Below are 17,536 nucleotides of genomic sequence, written 5' to 3'. Positions count from 1 at the left end.
CGGGGGGGTGAGGGTGGGGGTGGGGGAGGGGGGAGGAAGTTGGTAGGGTGTTCGGGTAGGGGAGGTAAGAAAAAAGTTTGATTTAAAAAAAAATTAGAAAGGTATGGTTTTGGGTGGGGGGTGAGGTAAGAAAAAAATTTAAAATATATTTTTTAATAGGGGTGGTAGGGGGTGGGGGTGGGAATTGAGGGTCGGAGTAGAGATGAGTGATTTTGAGAGTTGTGTGAATATTTCAACTTAAGAATGAGGTTAAAAGATAGTTTTGAAAAATGTTTTCCTAATTTTTGAAGGGAAGTCATTTTCCTTAGATTTAAGGAAAATAAGTTTTGGAAAACATTTTTCAAAATCTTTAAGCCAACCAAACATGAAAAAATTGAAAAAAAATTTCTAGAAAATATTTTTCTTCATACCAAACACACCCTTAAAGTTGTAAGTATTTATTTTGTGTTTTTTTTGCTAAGTGGAATTATAGGCGAAATTTAATAATTTTTTGGTTGCGGCATCTTGTAAAATCAATTTGAATTTGTAATATCCTTTTTCTTGGATTTGATGGTTTTAAAACTTTAATCAAGTTATATGGTACTTTCTTTTATTACTCATGTTGTATATCAATCAAAAATGCAAAAGAAAAGATTTTTTTTCTTTGTTGTTATATTTTTCAATTAGAATTAGATCAAATCTCTTAGTGATTTTTTTTTCTTTACGCAGTCACGTCATATGAATTGGTTTTGTAGATTTAACTATTAGAATTTATTAATGTTGTTGCTGCTTCTTTTTATCAAGTTTTGTATTTGTGCTGGCCTTTGTCAAGATATGATGATTTTTAAAAGTCTTGTATTTTTTTTTCTTTAAAGTAGTTTCATATGGTATTTTCTATTTTATTATATCAAATCAAAAAAAAATATTCTTATTTGTTGTTTTTATCGTGATTTTTTCTTTCGATCAAACCTTCAAAGGGGTTTTAAATATATAAAGAATGTTTCTTTTACCTTTTCTTTTAAAGATACCTAAATTTAGGTTTTGAATTCATATCTTTTAAAGGCTATTTGTTAATTGAGTTGATTGTAAATTCAAATCTACTTTTCTTGATTAGTACATTAAGTTTTTTTTTTTAAAAAGGTCTGGTTATGGTGATAAATTTTTTTTAAAAGATAAGCATACTAAAAAACTTGAATTATCAATAGAATTTATGGACTTGTTGAAAATCTCTCTGATGAACTTCCCATGTGAATTTTTGTCAGTTAAAAATTCACATTTTTCGTAGTAAAAATTGTAATTGGCTTGGAAATTGACTTAGATCAAGTTGATGTTTTCTTTATTCAATGTTAATACATTAAAATTACCCCAAAAATAAAACTAAAAATAAAAGTGAGTGTGGTGATTAATTGTTTTAAAGATAAACATACTATAAAATGTGAATTTTTAAGTTTTCGACAGAAGTTGTCTTGTTGGAAACGCCTCTGACGGACTTCCCATTGAAATATTCTATGGTGCTTCGTCAATCAGAAATTCACATTTTTTAAATAGTGAAAATTGTGGTGGTCTCGGGATTAGAGTTAGTTCAAGTTAAAATATATATAAGTCTAATGTTTTAATAAGTGGGTTATACTTTTTGAACGCTTGATGTCTTGGGCTATAATATTTTCTTTCTATTATTTTATGTAGTTACTGTTTAAAATATGATTGTCAATTCTATGTTTTAAACTCTTTGAAGAATATTAATGTAACACCTCGAAAACCCAAGGCAAGATTAGAACCATGCCTCAAGTGCATTTCGAAATAAAACTTCATGTTGCGATAGTATGAGAAGTGATTTAGACATGTATTGAGGCCACAAGTAACTCCTAGCTCATAGTCAAGTCAAATCCTCCCTTACCGATTGACTTTTTATGAAGTATCTCGCTACAATCAACTACAAATGAGCATAACTCCTAGATTCTGAAGTATTTTTGAGATCAAGACCCACCAAATGATGTATATTTCAATTATCTTTCCTACACATCTAGTTTTGTCTTAATCTGATATCATAGTAAAAAATCATGCTCAATTTATCAAAGTATGTCTGTTTGCCAAAGTGTGACAGCTCGGGTGACAAACCGTCACACCAATGATGACCCGTCAGTCTTAAGTGGTAAGAATAAAATTTGGTCATTTTGTGACAGTTCAAGTGACGGTTGGTCAATAAATTGATGTTCAGTGACCTGAACCATCACTGTTAGTACGTTTTCAAAGGAGTTGTTTGGTCTTTTTCTACTCTTTTAACACCAAAAATACATCGCTTAAGCTATCACAAGGCTAAAATGCCTCAAATTCTCCATTAACTCAGAATTCAGTCAATACATAGCGAGACAATAGAGAAAGAGGCGATTTTCTTCTCCCAAGGCAAAATTAGGGTTCTTTAACCTCAAACTTCAAATTCAAAGATTTCACCAAAGTTTTAATCTCCAACTATGTGGGATTTGATCAAGGGATTTCATTTTACGCATTGAGTCTCAAAGTTAACTTGATTCCTCAAGTCTAATTCACTGTTCAAGCTTAGAGTTTCCATGAAAAAGTGTGAAGTCCTTTAGTTTCACTTTCTTGCTTTGACTAAACCATAAATATATGTTTTCCCATAAATTTGAACATATTTCCATACTCATGATTATGACATCCCATTATATTAATAAATTCTTGACTCTGGGCTTGAGTTATGAAATTTTTGTTATGTTCATATTATAGTATTTTCATGATTAGTTGCATTCTTCAAAGATGGCAGGTTATGAACACCAGATGACCTAGGATATCATGCATTATCAGTTGAATATTTAGTTCTTCAATTTTCATGATTTAGAGTGCTTTCAAATAAAGCACTTATCTTTCAATTTTAGAATATCATTATTGTTTAGCATCTAGAGGACAAGAGTTTAGATAACCCAAATCTCAAACTATGTGACACCATAGGTTAATAGGGTCCGTATTTTTTGAGAGTGTCTCCCTTGCTTGTAGTGGTCTCATGAGTGAATTCACGCCAATCATGGTTCATATCCATGGTAAGGTACATAATACCCTCCTAACTTGTGTGACAGTTAGATTCCATATTGCTCACATGGTCTATGTCGGTTACAGAAACCTCCACAGATTAGTTTTAGATATCTTTTGACCTTGTATCCAGTCTATTCAACATCTTATAGTATTACATGTTTATTACTTGATCATAGAATTAGTCCCACGTTCAGATCATTATGTCACTTTCAGCATGATCATTTTATGTAGTACAATACGTATCTCACTTGCTCAATACGTTCAAAGTACTAACTGTATATTTTACTTTGCGCTATAATGTCTTATAATATTGGTTCGAACATTCGGCACCGTAATTGCGCTTAGCTTAATCCAACATCACTTCAGCAATTGTTTTTTTTTAAAGTCCTTATCATTTAGGGACTAGTTATTCATATTTTATTTGTTTCTCTAATTTAGATTCAGACAGTTAGAGTTAGCTAGGGACTTGTCCCTGCGACTCACCATAGTAGATGTTTTGCAAAAATTTTGACTTTTAAAAGAGAGTCGCCACTTAATTTTGAAAAGGAATTAAGAAACATTTGTAAAATACTTAGATGATTCAAAACGGGAAAATCGTTTAAGTTAGAAATTCTGAGTAAGTGGTTCCTATTAACGTTTTAGGAAGGTGTTAGGCACCTAAAACGTCCGCTAACTTGCGGTTATCCGGACTATTTGAAAACGTCTTTTGGCTAACTTCAAAAAGATTAATTTGCTGAAAAGTAGTTGATAAGGAAAAAGTTTTTGTAAAATCAGTTTTTTAGCGACTTAGTTAGGGATTCAACTAGGTTCGCAAGAAATATGTAAAACAAGCAAGCAAAAGGGAAAGAGGAAAGGGGAGAAGTAGTGATTTAGGCTTTTAAGCCCAAACCGTCGACCCTGTCCTAATCTAGTTGGGTTTTCAACCCATTTTCTTTCACCTGTCCTGATCTATTTTTCCGAACCTTTGGCTCGGGTTCGTTCCACCTGTATTAGTTTACAAGTTTGGCTTCGAGGTCCAAATAAATAAAAATAAAGAAATAAGACGACGAATAAATGAATACATGAGACAATGATAAATAACTAAATGAATAAATAAATGAGACATTTAAGTCTCTTAGCCGCTTCAGATACGGGACTTTAATCCATGCTTCTTCCTTCAGTTTCTTGTATCCAATAGGCCATAGGGTCGATATTTATCTTTCTTTAGGGCTTGACTCGAAAGGATGGACCTTGTTGGACCATTAGAGAATGCAAAGAGTCCGTTTGGACTCCAATGAATTGTCATGTCAAAGAAAAAAAGAAACGAAATTAATACACATCCAAAATACAAAATGCTTCATGGAGAAATAATATAACAAATTGATAAACAACAGTCAACTTTAGTAACTCAAATGAACTTGAAGACAATAATTCAAATATGGCAAGGGTCACGGAATCAATATAATAACACACACCATACTCCATCAGAACAGAAGAAGATTGGTCTAGAAGAATCACAATATCACAGCTTTTCAAAGGAAGAATGAAGCATGGAGTTGCAAAGCAGAGAGAAAAATTATAACTGAATTAAACTGAACAGGTTACAAAGCTACGATTTTTATCTAACAAACTACAATTCAATCACAGTAATACTATTGCTATCTTAAAATGGTACCACAATCTACTAAGGGGTTGGCAACTGACCTCACATGAAAAAGAACACATACCCATTTTACCAAACATAGACTCGACATACATTCCTTATGTAATTTAATTTAGACATCGAGAAGCTCTTTCAATTAGGACTAATTCACTAAAAATGTTCTCAATTCTTACTCAGGTGCTCATTCGTATTCAACACCCAACCAGTTGCTGCTGACAGTACCTTTGAAATATTGGAAAGGAGAAAAGTCCAATGAATCACTTGGAAGGTACCCAAATCTTTAACCATGAACAGACCTCAAACAAGCGAACGGTGAAATTGTTCATGGCTAAAAGTTCATCCAAACAATATTGCCATAAAGGATGATGCAAAATGGTGTACCAATGAAATTAGTCAAGACACATACAATCTCGTTAAACCTTAACAAGCATATGAATTGGTTCGTTAACAACACTTGTTCCAATCTCACTTCTCGCACCTTTCCAGTTTCAAAATAAGCCAAAGAAAAATTCAAACCGACCAACATCAAGGTAAAGATGGATTACCTCACAAAAAATTGATTCTAACCTCGATTCTAACCCATTTAAAGTCTCTTCTGAAGCTAAAAAAGGTGAATCAGTGAAAAATTTTCAACGACAAGGATACTAACACTTGGACCATTTCATGAAAAGGAACAAGAAAAGTTCAAAACTACCAACATCGAGCAAAGTTGGATTAAAACAAAGCATTTTGACACTGGTAAAGTAAGTTGTAGACACAATCCCTCATGCATCAATTCTATGTCCTTTTAAGACCTCTACAGCAAACAACAACATACAACGCAATAATCGAAATCAAAACTCTTCTGCTATGACCATTACAACACGGCAACAAAGAAAAAGTTGAGCACTGACCGGTTTTGGGCAGCAAAATGGGACAACGAATTGATGATAGGATTCCGACCACCAAAAAATATTATCGTCAACTCGGAGTCTCTTTCCTAGCCGACGAATTCTCTAAAAATCAACAAAATTTCCACTGAAATATTGAACTTCTTAGGACTTTTCTTTCTTTTTCTTTCTTCCTCTTCTCTCTTTCTTGTCATTCCTCTCAAATTTCCCAACCCAAATTTTTTGATGCCCGAATTTCCAATCCAAAAGGGAAGAAGAGAGAAAAATTTCCCCCTGAAATAATGACCCAAGGGGTCCTAATATAGAAGGAAAATTGGGGGTAAATCGGGGATTTTTGAAATAGGATATTTTGAGATTTCAAATTCAAATCCTCTTATGGCCTAGGGTTTCATCAACAAGGGTACCCATTAGGATTATCTTCAACAGATTTTGGAAGAAATCCAATAGAAAATGGGGTAAATAGAACCATCTCACTCAAACCAATCAAAATCGTCCTAATATGTACCAACCTTGTACCGTTATCCCAAGATTCATGGATTTGAACATTGGACGAGCCAACTAAGCAATCCTCTAGAAACTTCTCATCCTTTCTTCACATAAAATTCGCTTGGGATGAGTGTGATGCATGCGAGCATCGGATTGAGGTAGGGTTGAAGTTGGTCGGGCTTGAAATCAGGTCGGAGATGTTGTTCGCATGGTGACGGGTTTTGATCGGGTCTTTGGGTGGTTGAGATCGTCGTTGTTGGGTGAAAACATTGATGTTGAAATCTATCAATGTGGAAATTGATGGGTTATTGATGTTTTTGGTTGTTGAATTGTTGATGATGTTGTGCGTATGGTTGGTGTTGATTAAAAGCTGTTGTTTTCTGCTATTGAAGAAGAAAGGGGGAAATGGGCCGGGTCAGAAACTGGGTTGACGTTGGAGTAGGCCTGGGTAGTTATTAATTTGTTGTTGGGCTGGTGAATGGGTAAAAGAGAGTGGGATGGATGGGAATTGTTAAGAATTTGGGGGTTATTTAAAATATAATCCCCAATTAAGAATTTAGGATTTGGCCAAAATTAATTAGTATTTTGATCCAATTAAAAATTAGATTGGTTCATTGCTTTGCAAATATGACCAATAATTTCAATTAGGATCAAATTTAATAATTTGACTAAATTGAATCAAAATTCGATACGAATTATCACCTTGTTTAATCCCCGACTTTTTCATTTAATGAAAATCAAATACATATTTTTCCAAATAAATTACTTTCAAGAACAAATTATATTTGAATCAAGATTTGCCCTTTTGAAATAATTCTCAAGCTCAATTCAAATAAAAAGTCCAATTTTGATAAGAATACTCATTTAAGTAAAAAATTTATGCGATCTCACATATGTGAATATGAAATCAACCCAAATAAATATTTTAGAGCGCATTTATCCGGATGAAATAAATATTTTTATTTTTATTAAAAATTGAAGAAATTCCAAGATTAAATTTAATTGCGGAGGGCAAATATTAGGTGTCAACAACTGCCCCTCCCTTTGGGTAGGGTGGATGCAAGCAACCCTGGGCAAAGGGAGTTTGACGTTCTTAATTTTTGTCCGATCACCAATTCGAATCCAAAAGAGGTTAATCTTCGCACGAGTTTCATGGAGTTATGGCCGGACCTCGGTATCATGTTTCCTACATATCTCAGGTTTCATGAGAATTCAGGCCATTTGTAGTTCATAAAGCTTGATTTCAAGCATGATTTTTAAGAAAATTCACCAACTATCACGATTTCAGAGTTTTTGGTTAAATCGAGAAGCTGGGGAGTAAAGGGATTAGGGGGGAGTTTGGAATGCAGTCGAGTTTTCTACATAGATCCCAGACTACATATCCCTAAGATTTTGGAGAATCAGACTGCTTGTAGTTCGACTCTTTTAGTAGCAAAGATAGTCTTTTATTTTAGATGATTTTTGGCTCAGGATGAGTGACAAGTTGATCGAGTTTTGGAAAAGAGGTTTGTAACCTCTTAACCATGAACGTGGAGCTCTTCACATCCATAGGTAAGAATTTACCTGGGCGTAATTTCCAAAACTCTAGGAGTCCTATCACTTGAATTTGGAAGAAAGAGAAGGTTACCCTCGGCATGAGTTAAGAAATATCCCGAAGTTGAAGCTGAGAATTAGAACATCCCAAAATACCCACATGCCTTATAACAGGGGTGTGGTTGGATAGTGGTGGCGATCATCCTTTAGCTCGCAACCAAAGAGTTTGATGTCCCTCTCTAGACTATGTCCCATTTTGCTGCTAACATAATTCACGAAAGAGGTAGGTAGTCTTTTACAATATCTCCATGTGATTTGTGGCCTGAAAAACGGAGTCATCTCTTCATGTATCTGTTTGGTATGAAATAACTGGCAACAACAAATACAACAACCCTCTTGGTTATTGTATAATTATGACATTTGTTGATTGAATATGTCTTCAAAGTGGGGTGGCCCTTTTGGACACCGGCGATACTTTATGCAGAACGGTTCCTACAACCGTGTAATCTTGTGCTGGTGTGGCAACCCTTTTGGTTACCTATATCACTTGTTGTATGTGGAATGATAACCTCTCCGGTTATAGCTGATGATCGATTTATAAATTTCCTTTAAATTGTCAATCTTTGGATGATCTTGCGTATTATTTGATGTTGGATATGAGGCGACTTACAGATATCCTTTGAATTGCTAGTTTTTAGGTAATTCTGTATATTATCCAACCGTGGATAAGAGATGGCTTACAGTTATCCCTCCAATCGCTAGCTTTTAGGTGTCCCTGCACATCATCCAACCTTGGATATAATATGACTTATGGATATCTCTCAAATTGTTAGTCCTTGGGTAATCCTGCACATAATCGATCTTGGATATGACGCGGCTTATAGAGAACCCTTGGACGTATCAAGTTGATAATCTCGCATATTCTCTGGTAAGGATTTAGTTGTGACTTATGGATAACCTTCAGACTATCGATTTTTGGATGATCTTGTATACTATCCAGTTAGGATATTGTTGTGGCTTATGGATGACCTACATGCTATCAATTCATCGGTGATCTTGCACACTATCCTATTTTAAATAATATGACTTATAGATGACCCTCAAATTATCAATTTCTAGGAAATCTCATATATCATCCGTCTTAGACACCGACTTGAAGGCGTCCCTTCAAATTGTGTACTCTTGATGCACTCAGATGTTGATTCATAAAAAGATGAGATATCCTCGACGCCAGCATTTATGTTTCGTGTGTCACCAGATATTAAATGCTGATGATATCCTCTACGCCAGCGTTTCTTTCTAGCGCGTCAACAGATATTGAATGATGATGATATCCTCGATACCAGCATTTCTGTCTAGCGCGTCAACAGATATTGAATAATGATGATATCCTCGACACCAGCATTTCTGTCTAGCGCGTCAATAGATATTGAATGATGATGATATCCTCGACGCCAGCGTTTCTGTCTCGCGTGTCAATTGATATTAAATGATGATGATATCCTCGACGCCAGCGTTTTTATCTAGCACGTCAAGAGATATTGAATAGCCTTCTTGGGCGATGGTATGAGATGGACCTCTCGGCAATGATATGCAATGACCTTCTTGGCAATGATATATAATGGCCTTCTTGGCAATGATATGCAATGGCCCTCTTGGCAATGATATGAAATGGCCCTCTCGGCAATGATATGCAATGGCCCTCTCGGTAATGATATGCAATCGCCCTCTCGGCGATGATATGAATGGCCCTCTTGGTAATGATATGCAATCAGTTTCACCTGAATTAATTTGTCTACTTCTTGCTTTCTATATGTACCTGTACTCAAGCTAGACGATTAGTAGACATAATGTCGCTCTCGCTGGCGACCAGGATCAAGCTTTATGATAGTTTAACAACAAATACTGAGCATCATAATTTGAATGGCTTATTTTGCTATCAATATTTTCTTTTCGAAGAAATGATTAGATAACAAATCCTCCGACTGCAAGTAAATGGGCAAAAACCCTTGTTTGGGGATTACTCAAATACCATTGCACTTAAGGTAAATTTGAGGATGACTTTCTGCACTTCCTCCTATTAGTGATCCTTTGATTGCTGTATTTATTGTGTCAACTCCCTTGAATGTACCTGTGCTCATGGTAAATATTTAGTAGACACGAAGTCGCTTTTGCCAGCGACTATTTTTTTTAGAAAGATTCTAAGTACAATGTTCGTAAAGAAAGAAAAAAAATGTCTTTGTTTGCCTTCTATGATATCAAGAAATGAGATGGACAATTCAAATGGTCCTCGATAAATGAGTATTAAACCCATTTTGGGCCACCCCAAAATACTGTTCTTAAGCATTATATGCTCTGGCATGACTCCCAATTTGCTTGGGGTTTTTTGAAAGATACTCTCATTTTTTATCCCTGCATCCATAGAAAAATAATCAGTTTGAGTGAAACTACTCCGTGTTGACCTTCTTCGATTCTCCGTTTGCTCCACGCCATCTTTTGGGTACTCTGCCATGTTGGTACCTCCACCACCGCTCCCTGCTACCAATAGATGTCTAGGCAATCACTAAGTAAAAGATTTATATAGATTTTTTAAAGTAGTCTTAATTTTTAGAAAATAGTTTCGAAAATTCCTGCAAGACTTTAGAAAATCTCTACCAGTCATGCCATGTGCTAGATCAACGACCAACTTTCTCTTGATTCTGACAATGTTCGATGTTTGATGGAGGATCGCTAGGGATTCAGTATTGTCGAGGCTCTCTACCAGAAGTTTTATCAAAGACAGAGATTCAATCTTCCCAGACTTTATCACAGGTGGTGATTCTCAAATCTCAACTTTGACCTCTAGTGCTGGAGAATTTGAAATATATTTCAATATTTGGTGGAAATTTTGAGGTCCTCCTTAAAATTTCTGCCCCAGTTTAAAGTAGCCTGAGATAATATCATCTCGAGTGGATCTGAAGTCTTTGTTGATCTTTATTCACTTTGTTGGTGTTGATCTTCTCTTGTGAATTTTCGAGATTCCTTCTCGAAAATTCTGCCCAGTTTCCATTTCCTAAGGTTATATGACCGAGCCGTTGGGGCGCCTACGTATCCCGTTGAAGTAGGAATTAGGTCAAACGTAGTTCAAGACTACGCTAGGGATATAGAGAAAAATCTAATGGGTTCAAAGCCGACATAGGCCTCCTACGTATCTCATTCTTGAGAATTCAGGTCATCACGTAGTTCATACATAAAAAAAAAGGACAAATTTTTTCTAAGGGGTTGACCGAAGCCGACATAGGCCGCCTACGTATCTCATTCTTGAGAATTCAGGTCAAACGTAGTTCATACATAAAGGGACAGAGTTCTAGGCAATTACACATCATGAAATTGATACTATTATAAAGGCGATTACAAATAAACCAAGAAAATTAAACTATAAGATCTTTCAAGCACAATATCTTTACCGCATCAGAATTGATTGGTTTGGTCCACTCTTGACCATCCATATCAGGTAGGATTAGGGCTCCTCCAGGTTGGGCTTCTTTTGATTTTCACATTCCTCTATATCTACTACTAACGGCTCCCCGTTATCTTTTCTGTTCATCATTATTTCCTTTGTCTTGTTCGTCTAACCCTTGACATGTCATGACATTGGCAGGTTTTTAAATTATTGCTACCAAAATAAACCATGCTAGATAATCATATTTAAAAAATAACTTCTTAAATAAAGGGAGGCCTTTTGAAAAATAAATAAAAACTATGGCTTATGACCCACACAAATGTGGGCCCATGCCTTTTTGAAAGTTGTAAAACACAAAACAAAAATTTGAGACATAAAAGGGTGGATCACAGCGCCTCCTCCAGATCATCACCGACTTTAAACTATTAGTAATAGCCCTTTCATCTACCATGACAGGCGACGAATAAGGAGCGGAGTGAAAGTCCAATTTTGTAAAGCCTCTCCTGGTGCAACCTTTTTTACCCCACTGGGCTTTGAAAAATCTTCTGGTACAGCATTGCATCCCTCGAACAGATTTTCTATCCTATCCCCAAGACCATCATCATTTGAAATCTCATGCATGGGAAATGATTGGTGCAGGAGTGGCGATGGTTTAGACGGACTTTCCTTTGAGTTATCTTCGATCTCATCTTCTTTTCTTGGCTGGTACTCTATTCCATGCTTAAATGTTTTTTCTGGGACCATAACAGGCACAATAATTCCTACCAAATCCTTACTTAAGGCGGCAACAAGTTTCTCTATCTTCTCCATCTCTTCTTTTCTTTTGAGTCATTCTGAATTTACTATGACCTTGCTAGACGCTCATTCACCCTCTATTTCAATCATGTTAACTGTAGGTCCCCCATGGTTAGGCAATGGATTACTGTTAACATTTGGTGTCAGCGACTGAAGTGTGATAACCTTCTGATCGATCAAATCTTGGATCTTATTTTTCAAGTTAATACAATCCTCGATACTGTGTCCCGCTGCTCTTGAATGATAGGCACAATTTTGATTGGGATGATAAAATCGGGAGGTTGGATTGATAAGCTTTGGATGGATTGGATGCAAATAACCAACTTTCATCAATCTTTCGAAGAGCTGGGTATGACTTTCAGCTAGCGGCATGAAGTTTTGGGGAGGTTTCTTTTCGAAGTTCGGACGTGGAGGGTTATAATGGTTCTGATTTACAGGGGGAGGTACTTGATGATAATTTGGAGACGTTTGGACGTTTATTTGGTTATTTGGAAAAGTAGCTTGAGTATGAGACTGATAATTTGGCTGTGGAACTTGGCACTGGGGTAAAATATTTGGAATTGGAGCTTGACATTGGGGTTGAGCGTAGAATACAGGCTGAAAACTTAATGATGATGATGAGGAAAGAATATTCCTAGGATTGAATTTCCTCTTTAACCTCTCAACAGAATTAGTAGAGACTGCAGTCGCATCCTCTCTTTTCTTCTTTGGGAATATAGAAGATTCAGATGATGTTGAGGTTTTAGCAATTTTTCCTGTTCGGATGCCTTCCTCTAATGATTCCCCAATCTTTACTAAACCTGCAAAAGCTGCTCGGACCGCGGATATCATCCTGGTATAAAATTCTCCTTTCTATGTGCGAGACAAAATCAATACCATTTCTTCCTCAGACTTGGGAGGTTGTATTTTAGCAGCCTCTTTTCTCCAACGAAAGGTGTAGTCTCGAAAACACTCATTATTCCTCTGTTTGATCCGATCTAGTGAGTATTGGTTAGGGACTATCTCAATGTTAAATGCGAACCTGTCAAGGAAAACTTGGCAAATGCTTTCCAACCAGTCCATCTTGTCAGTTCTTGAGACATGAACCACTCTAAGGCTTTGCCACTTAAACTTCGACTAAACAGACGCATCAATAATGTCTCATTTTTTCCTACCCCCACCATTTGGTCACAATACCTTCTCAAATGGGCCATTGGATTTCCGATGCCATCGAACACTTTAAATTTAGGGACCTTATACCCTTCTGGTAGATCTATTCCAGGGTGAACACATAAATCATCATACCCTAAACAGTCTTGGTCCCTCACTCCATGATATTCTTTGATCCTCATGATCTCTTCATTCATAGCTAGCAACTTTATTTCATGCTCGGTCCTCCACTATTTCTCCTTCTCCTCATAATGGTCCATCTCGGAATTAGGAAGGGGATTATAGATATCAGAGGATATAATGGCATGGAGAGGATTTGGAAGGGAGGCTTGATTTTACGGATGAAAGGAAGCAGGTTGGTAGGTGGGGCGGACGTTATGAAAATTAGAAAGGTTTTGTGGAATTTGAGAGTGTTTTGGTGGAATCGGAGAAGAATTCTGTGGATTTGGAAACGAATTTGGTGGATTCGGGAATAGATGTGATGGATTTTGCGGGTTTGGGAGTAAATCTTGTGGATTTAGGAGTGAATTTTCTTGATTTGAAAATATGTTCTGGGGATTTGGGAATGGATTCGGAGATAGGTTTGTAGGGTTAGAAATGGATTTTGTGGATAGTAGGCATGCGGGTTATTTTCGCGATTGGTGTTTTGGACAAATGGAGGAGCGGAGACGGACGATATGTTATTTGGCTGATTCTCGAGAATAGGTGTACTGAGGGGAGGAATTTGGAGTGGAGTCCCGTGTCTTCCTGGAGCGGGGGCATTGACAGTGATGGCCAGGTTAGCCAAATCTCGAGTGCGATTTATTTCCTCCTGAAGCATTTCTAATTTTCTTGCGAGTTCCGCAATCATCTCACTTTGTTCCGCTATTACATTATCCTTGATGGTCAATGTGTTTTCTTCATCATTTCCAGTCATTATTGAATGATGGTCAGAGGATGGGATTTTATGCGCTTTTGACTGGGTGAAGTAGGGATGTTCTGCCCGCTTATATCAACACAGAGTAGTTTCTATTATCTGTAAAGTAAAACAACTCAAAGGCAGATGTGTAAGTTTCCGTATGTGATAAGTAATGCAAAATATATGACAAGAAATAACCACGTAGAGTTTTTTGAGTCATAGCCAAATTCATCCATAGGAGCATAGCGGATAAACTTGCCTTTGATCCAAACAAACACACATAAGCACATAAGATAATTATATTACACAAAACATTATAATAATGCATATCCTAACTGGGGTGACCCTTTTTGAGCCAAGGGTTCAGGCCTAACGATTTTGAAGAAAATATATTCTTCCTTAAAGTCAATCCATTATCCCCAAACTTATATAGACACAAAAAAGGCATAAATGCCTACAAACAATAACAAAAGAGGGATACAATCTTTAGGGAAAAGGGGAAATAACATGAAAGAAGATAAGCTCCCACGCAGGGGATAGAAAATACTAATTCCTGAGTGCTCCTTCTATCAGCCTTCGCCTTTTTAGCTTAGTCCATTTCTTATATTGGTGATATCCGTTGACGTTCAAATTGTGCCTTAGATGCAACCTCCCAAATCAAACAATTTCTTGCTTAACTTGCTTCAATTCTTCTCACGAAAGTAAGCAAATCAAGCTTTTTCCCGACCCCCAAAGGTTAATGAATTGAATTAGACAGGCATACATTTTCTTCAACACATAAATATGGTTTGTCTATAATTAACTCGGGGTCAATAGAATCAAGGCAGATTTTCTAATGGGCCTAAGACCCCGCTCGGGTATTGGGTCGTCCTAGGCTTATGCCTAAAATAGGGTTTTGGTTTCATTCTATCCTAGGTGTCTTAGAGTGGTTTTGAACACTGGTTCTCAAGTGGAAAACTTAAGTTTGAAAAAACGAACAGCTATCAGATGACTCACGTGCTAATAAGTCGTTAGTATATCCAACACATTATTGGAATTGAACAATAGGGGCGGGGACATCCACGAAACCCCAAAACAGTTTAAATAATGCAGGAATATGCCATGAGATGCGATAGTAAAACTTTACAGAATCGAAACATGTAAACACATAAACAGTTAATCAAAAGACGAAATCAAACATTTCGTTAGAACCTAATTAAAGTTCCCTAGCAAAGTCGCCATTTCTGTTTCGGGAATTTTTGACTTTTGAAAGAGAGTCGCCACTTAATTTTGAAAAGGAATTAAGAAACATTTGTAAAATACTTAGACGATTCAAAATGGAAAAATCGTTTAAGTTAGAAATTCTAAGTAAGCGGTTCCTATTAACGTTTTAGGAAGGTGTTAGGCACCTAAAACGTCCGCTAACTTGTGGTTATTCGGACTATTTGAAAACGTCTTTTGACTAACTTCAAAAAGATTAATTTGCTGAAAAGTAGTTGATTAGGAAAAAGTTTTTGCAAAATTAATTTTTTAGCAACTTAGTTAGGGATTCAACTAGGTTCGCAAGAAACACGTAAAACAAACAAGCAAAAGGGAAAGAGGAAAGGGGAGAAGTAGTGATTTAGGCTATTAAGCCCAAACCGTCGACCCTGTCCTAATCTAGTTGGTTTTTCAACCCATTTTCTTTCACCTGTCCTGATCTATTTTTCCGAACCTTTGGCTCGGGTTCGTTCTACCTGTATTGGTTTACAAGTTTGGCTTCGACGCCCAAATGAATAAAAATAAAGAAATAAGACGACGAATAAATGAATACACGAGACAATGATAAATAACTAAATGAGTAAATAAATAAGACATTTAAGTCTTTTAGCCACTTCCAATTCGAGACTTTAATCCATGTTTCTTCCTTCAGCTTCTTTTTTCCAATAGGCCATAGGGTCGGTATTTATCTTTCTTTAGGGCTTGACTCGAAAGGATGGGCCTTGTTGGCCCATTAGAGAATGCAAAGAGTCCGTTTGGACTCCAATGAATTGTCATGACAAAGAAGAAAAAGAAATAAAATTAATACACATCCAAAATACAAAATGCTACATGGAGAAATAATATAACAAATTGATAAACAACAGTCAACTTTAGTAACTCAAATGAACTTGAAGACAGTAATTCAAATATGGCAAGGGCCACACAATCAATATAATAACACATACCATACTCCATCAGAACAAAAGAAGTTTGGTCTAGAAGCATCATAATATCACAGCTTTTCAAAGGAAGAATGAAGCATGGAGTTGCAAAGTAGAAAGAAAAATTATAACTGAATTAAACTGAACAGGTTACAAAGCTACAATTTTTATCTAACAAACTACAATTCAATCACAGTAATACTATTGCTATCTCACAATGGTACCACAATCTACTAACAGGTTGACAACTGACCTCACATGATAAAGAACAAATACCCATTTTACCAAACATAGACTCGACATTCATTCCTTATGTAATTTAATTTGGACATCGAGAAGCTCTTTCAATTAGGACTGAATCACTGAAAATGTTCTCAATTCTTACTCAGGTGCTTATTCGTATTCAACACCCGACCAGTTACTGACAGTACCTTTGAAACATTGAAAGGGAGAAAAGTCCACTGAATCACTTGGAAGGTACCCAAATCTTTAACCATAAACAGACCTCAAACAAGCGAATGATGAAATTGTTCATGGCTAAAAGTTCATCCAAACAATATTGCCATAAAGGATGATGCAAAATGGTGTACCAATGAAATTAGTCAAGACACATACAATCTCGTTAAACCTTAACAAGCATATGAATTGATTTGTTAACAACATTTGTTCCAATCTCACTTCTAGCACCTTTTCAGTTTCAAAAGAAGCTAAAGAAAAATTCGAACTGGCCAACATCAAGGTAAGATGGATTACCTCGCAAAAAACTGATTCTAACCTCGATTCTAACCCCTTTCAAGTCTCTTCTGAAGCTAAAAAAGGTGAATCAGTGAAAAATTCTCAAGAACAAGGATACTAACACCTGGACCATTTCATGAAAAGGAACAAGAAAAGTTCAAAACTACCAACATCGAGCAAAGTTGGATTAAAACAAAGCATTTTTACACTGGTAAAGTAAGCTTTAGACACAATCCCTCATGCATCAATTCTATGTCCTTTTAAGACCCCTACATACAACGCAATAATCGAAATCGAAACTCTAATGCTATGACCATTACAACACGGCAACAAAGAAAAAGTCGAGCACTGACCGGTTTTTGGGCAGCAAAATGGGACGAAAAGTTGATGATAGGATTCCGACCACCAGAAAATATTGTCGTAAACTCGGAGTCTCTTTTCTAGTCGACGAATTCTCTAAAAATCAACAGAATTTCCACTAAAAGATTGAACTTCTTAGGACTTTTCTTTCTTCCTCATCTCTCTTTCTTGTCTTTCCTCCCAAATTTCTCAACCCAAAATTTTTGACGCCCGAATTTCCAATCCAAAAGGGAAGAAGAGAGAAAAATTCCCCCCTGAAACAGTGACCCAAGGGGTCCTTATATAAAAGGTGAATTGGGGGTAAATCGGGGATTTTTGAAAGAGGATATTTTGAGATTTGAAATTCAAATCCTCATATGGCCTAGGGTTTCATCAACAAGGATACCCATTTGGATTATCTTCAACAGATTTTGGAAGAAA

At 36.3% G+C, this 17,536-nt stretch overlaps 1 protein-coding gene across 1 annotated transcript in view; it reads right to left on the bottom strand.

Annotated features, from left to right (window-relative positions):
- LOC107846719 (nuclear transport factor 2-like) overlaps positions 1-11,827 on the bottom strand; it is a 19,071-nt gene extending 7,244 nt beyond the window's left edge. The window contains exon 1 of the mRNA XM_047400073.1: positions 11,466-11,827. Within this exon, the coding sequence (XP_047256029.1) occupies positions 11,466-11,827 (362 nt within the window). The remainder of the gene's footprint in view (positions 1-11,465) is intronic.
- Between the last annotated feature and the right edge of the window lie 5,709 nt (positions 11,828-17,536).

The sequence above is a fragment of the Capsicum annuum genome, chromosome 11 (genome assembly GCF_002878395.1).
Source record: "Capsicum annuum cultivar UCD-10X-F1 chromosome 11, UCD10Xv1.1, whole genome shotgun sequence".
Taxonomy (NCBI): domain Eukaryota; kingdom Viridiplantae; phylum Streptophyta; class Magnoliopsida; order Solanales; family Solanaceae; genus Capsicum; species Capsicum annuum.
Note: the sequence above shows the minus strand (reverse complement) of the source record. Positions and strands in the feature narration are given on the sequence as shown.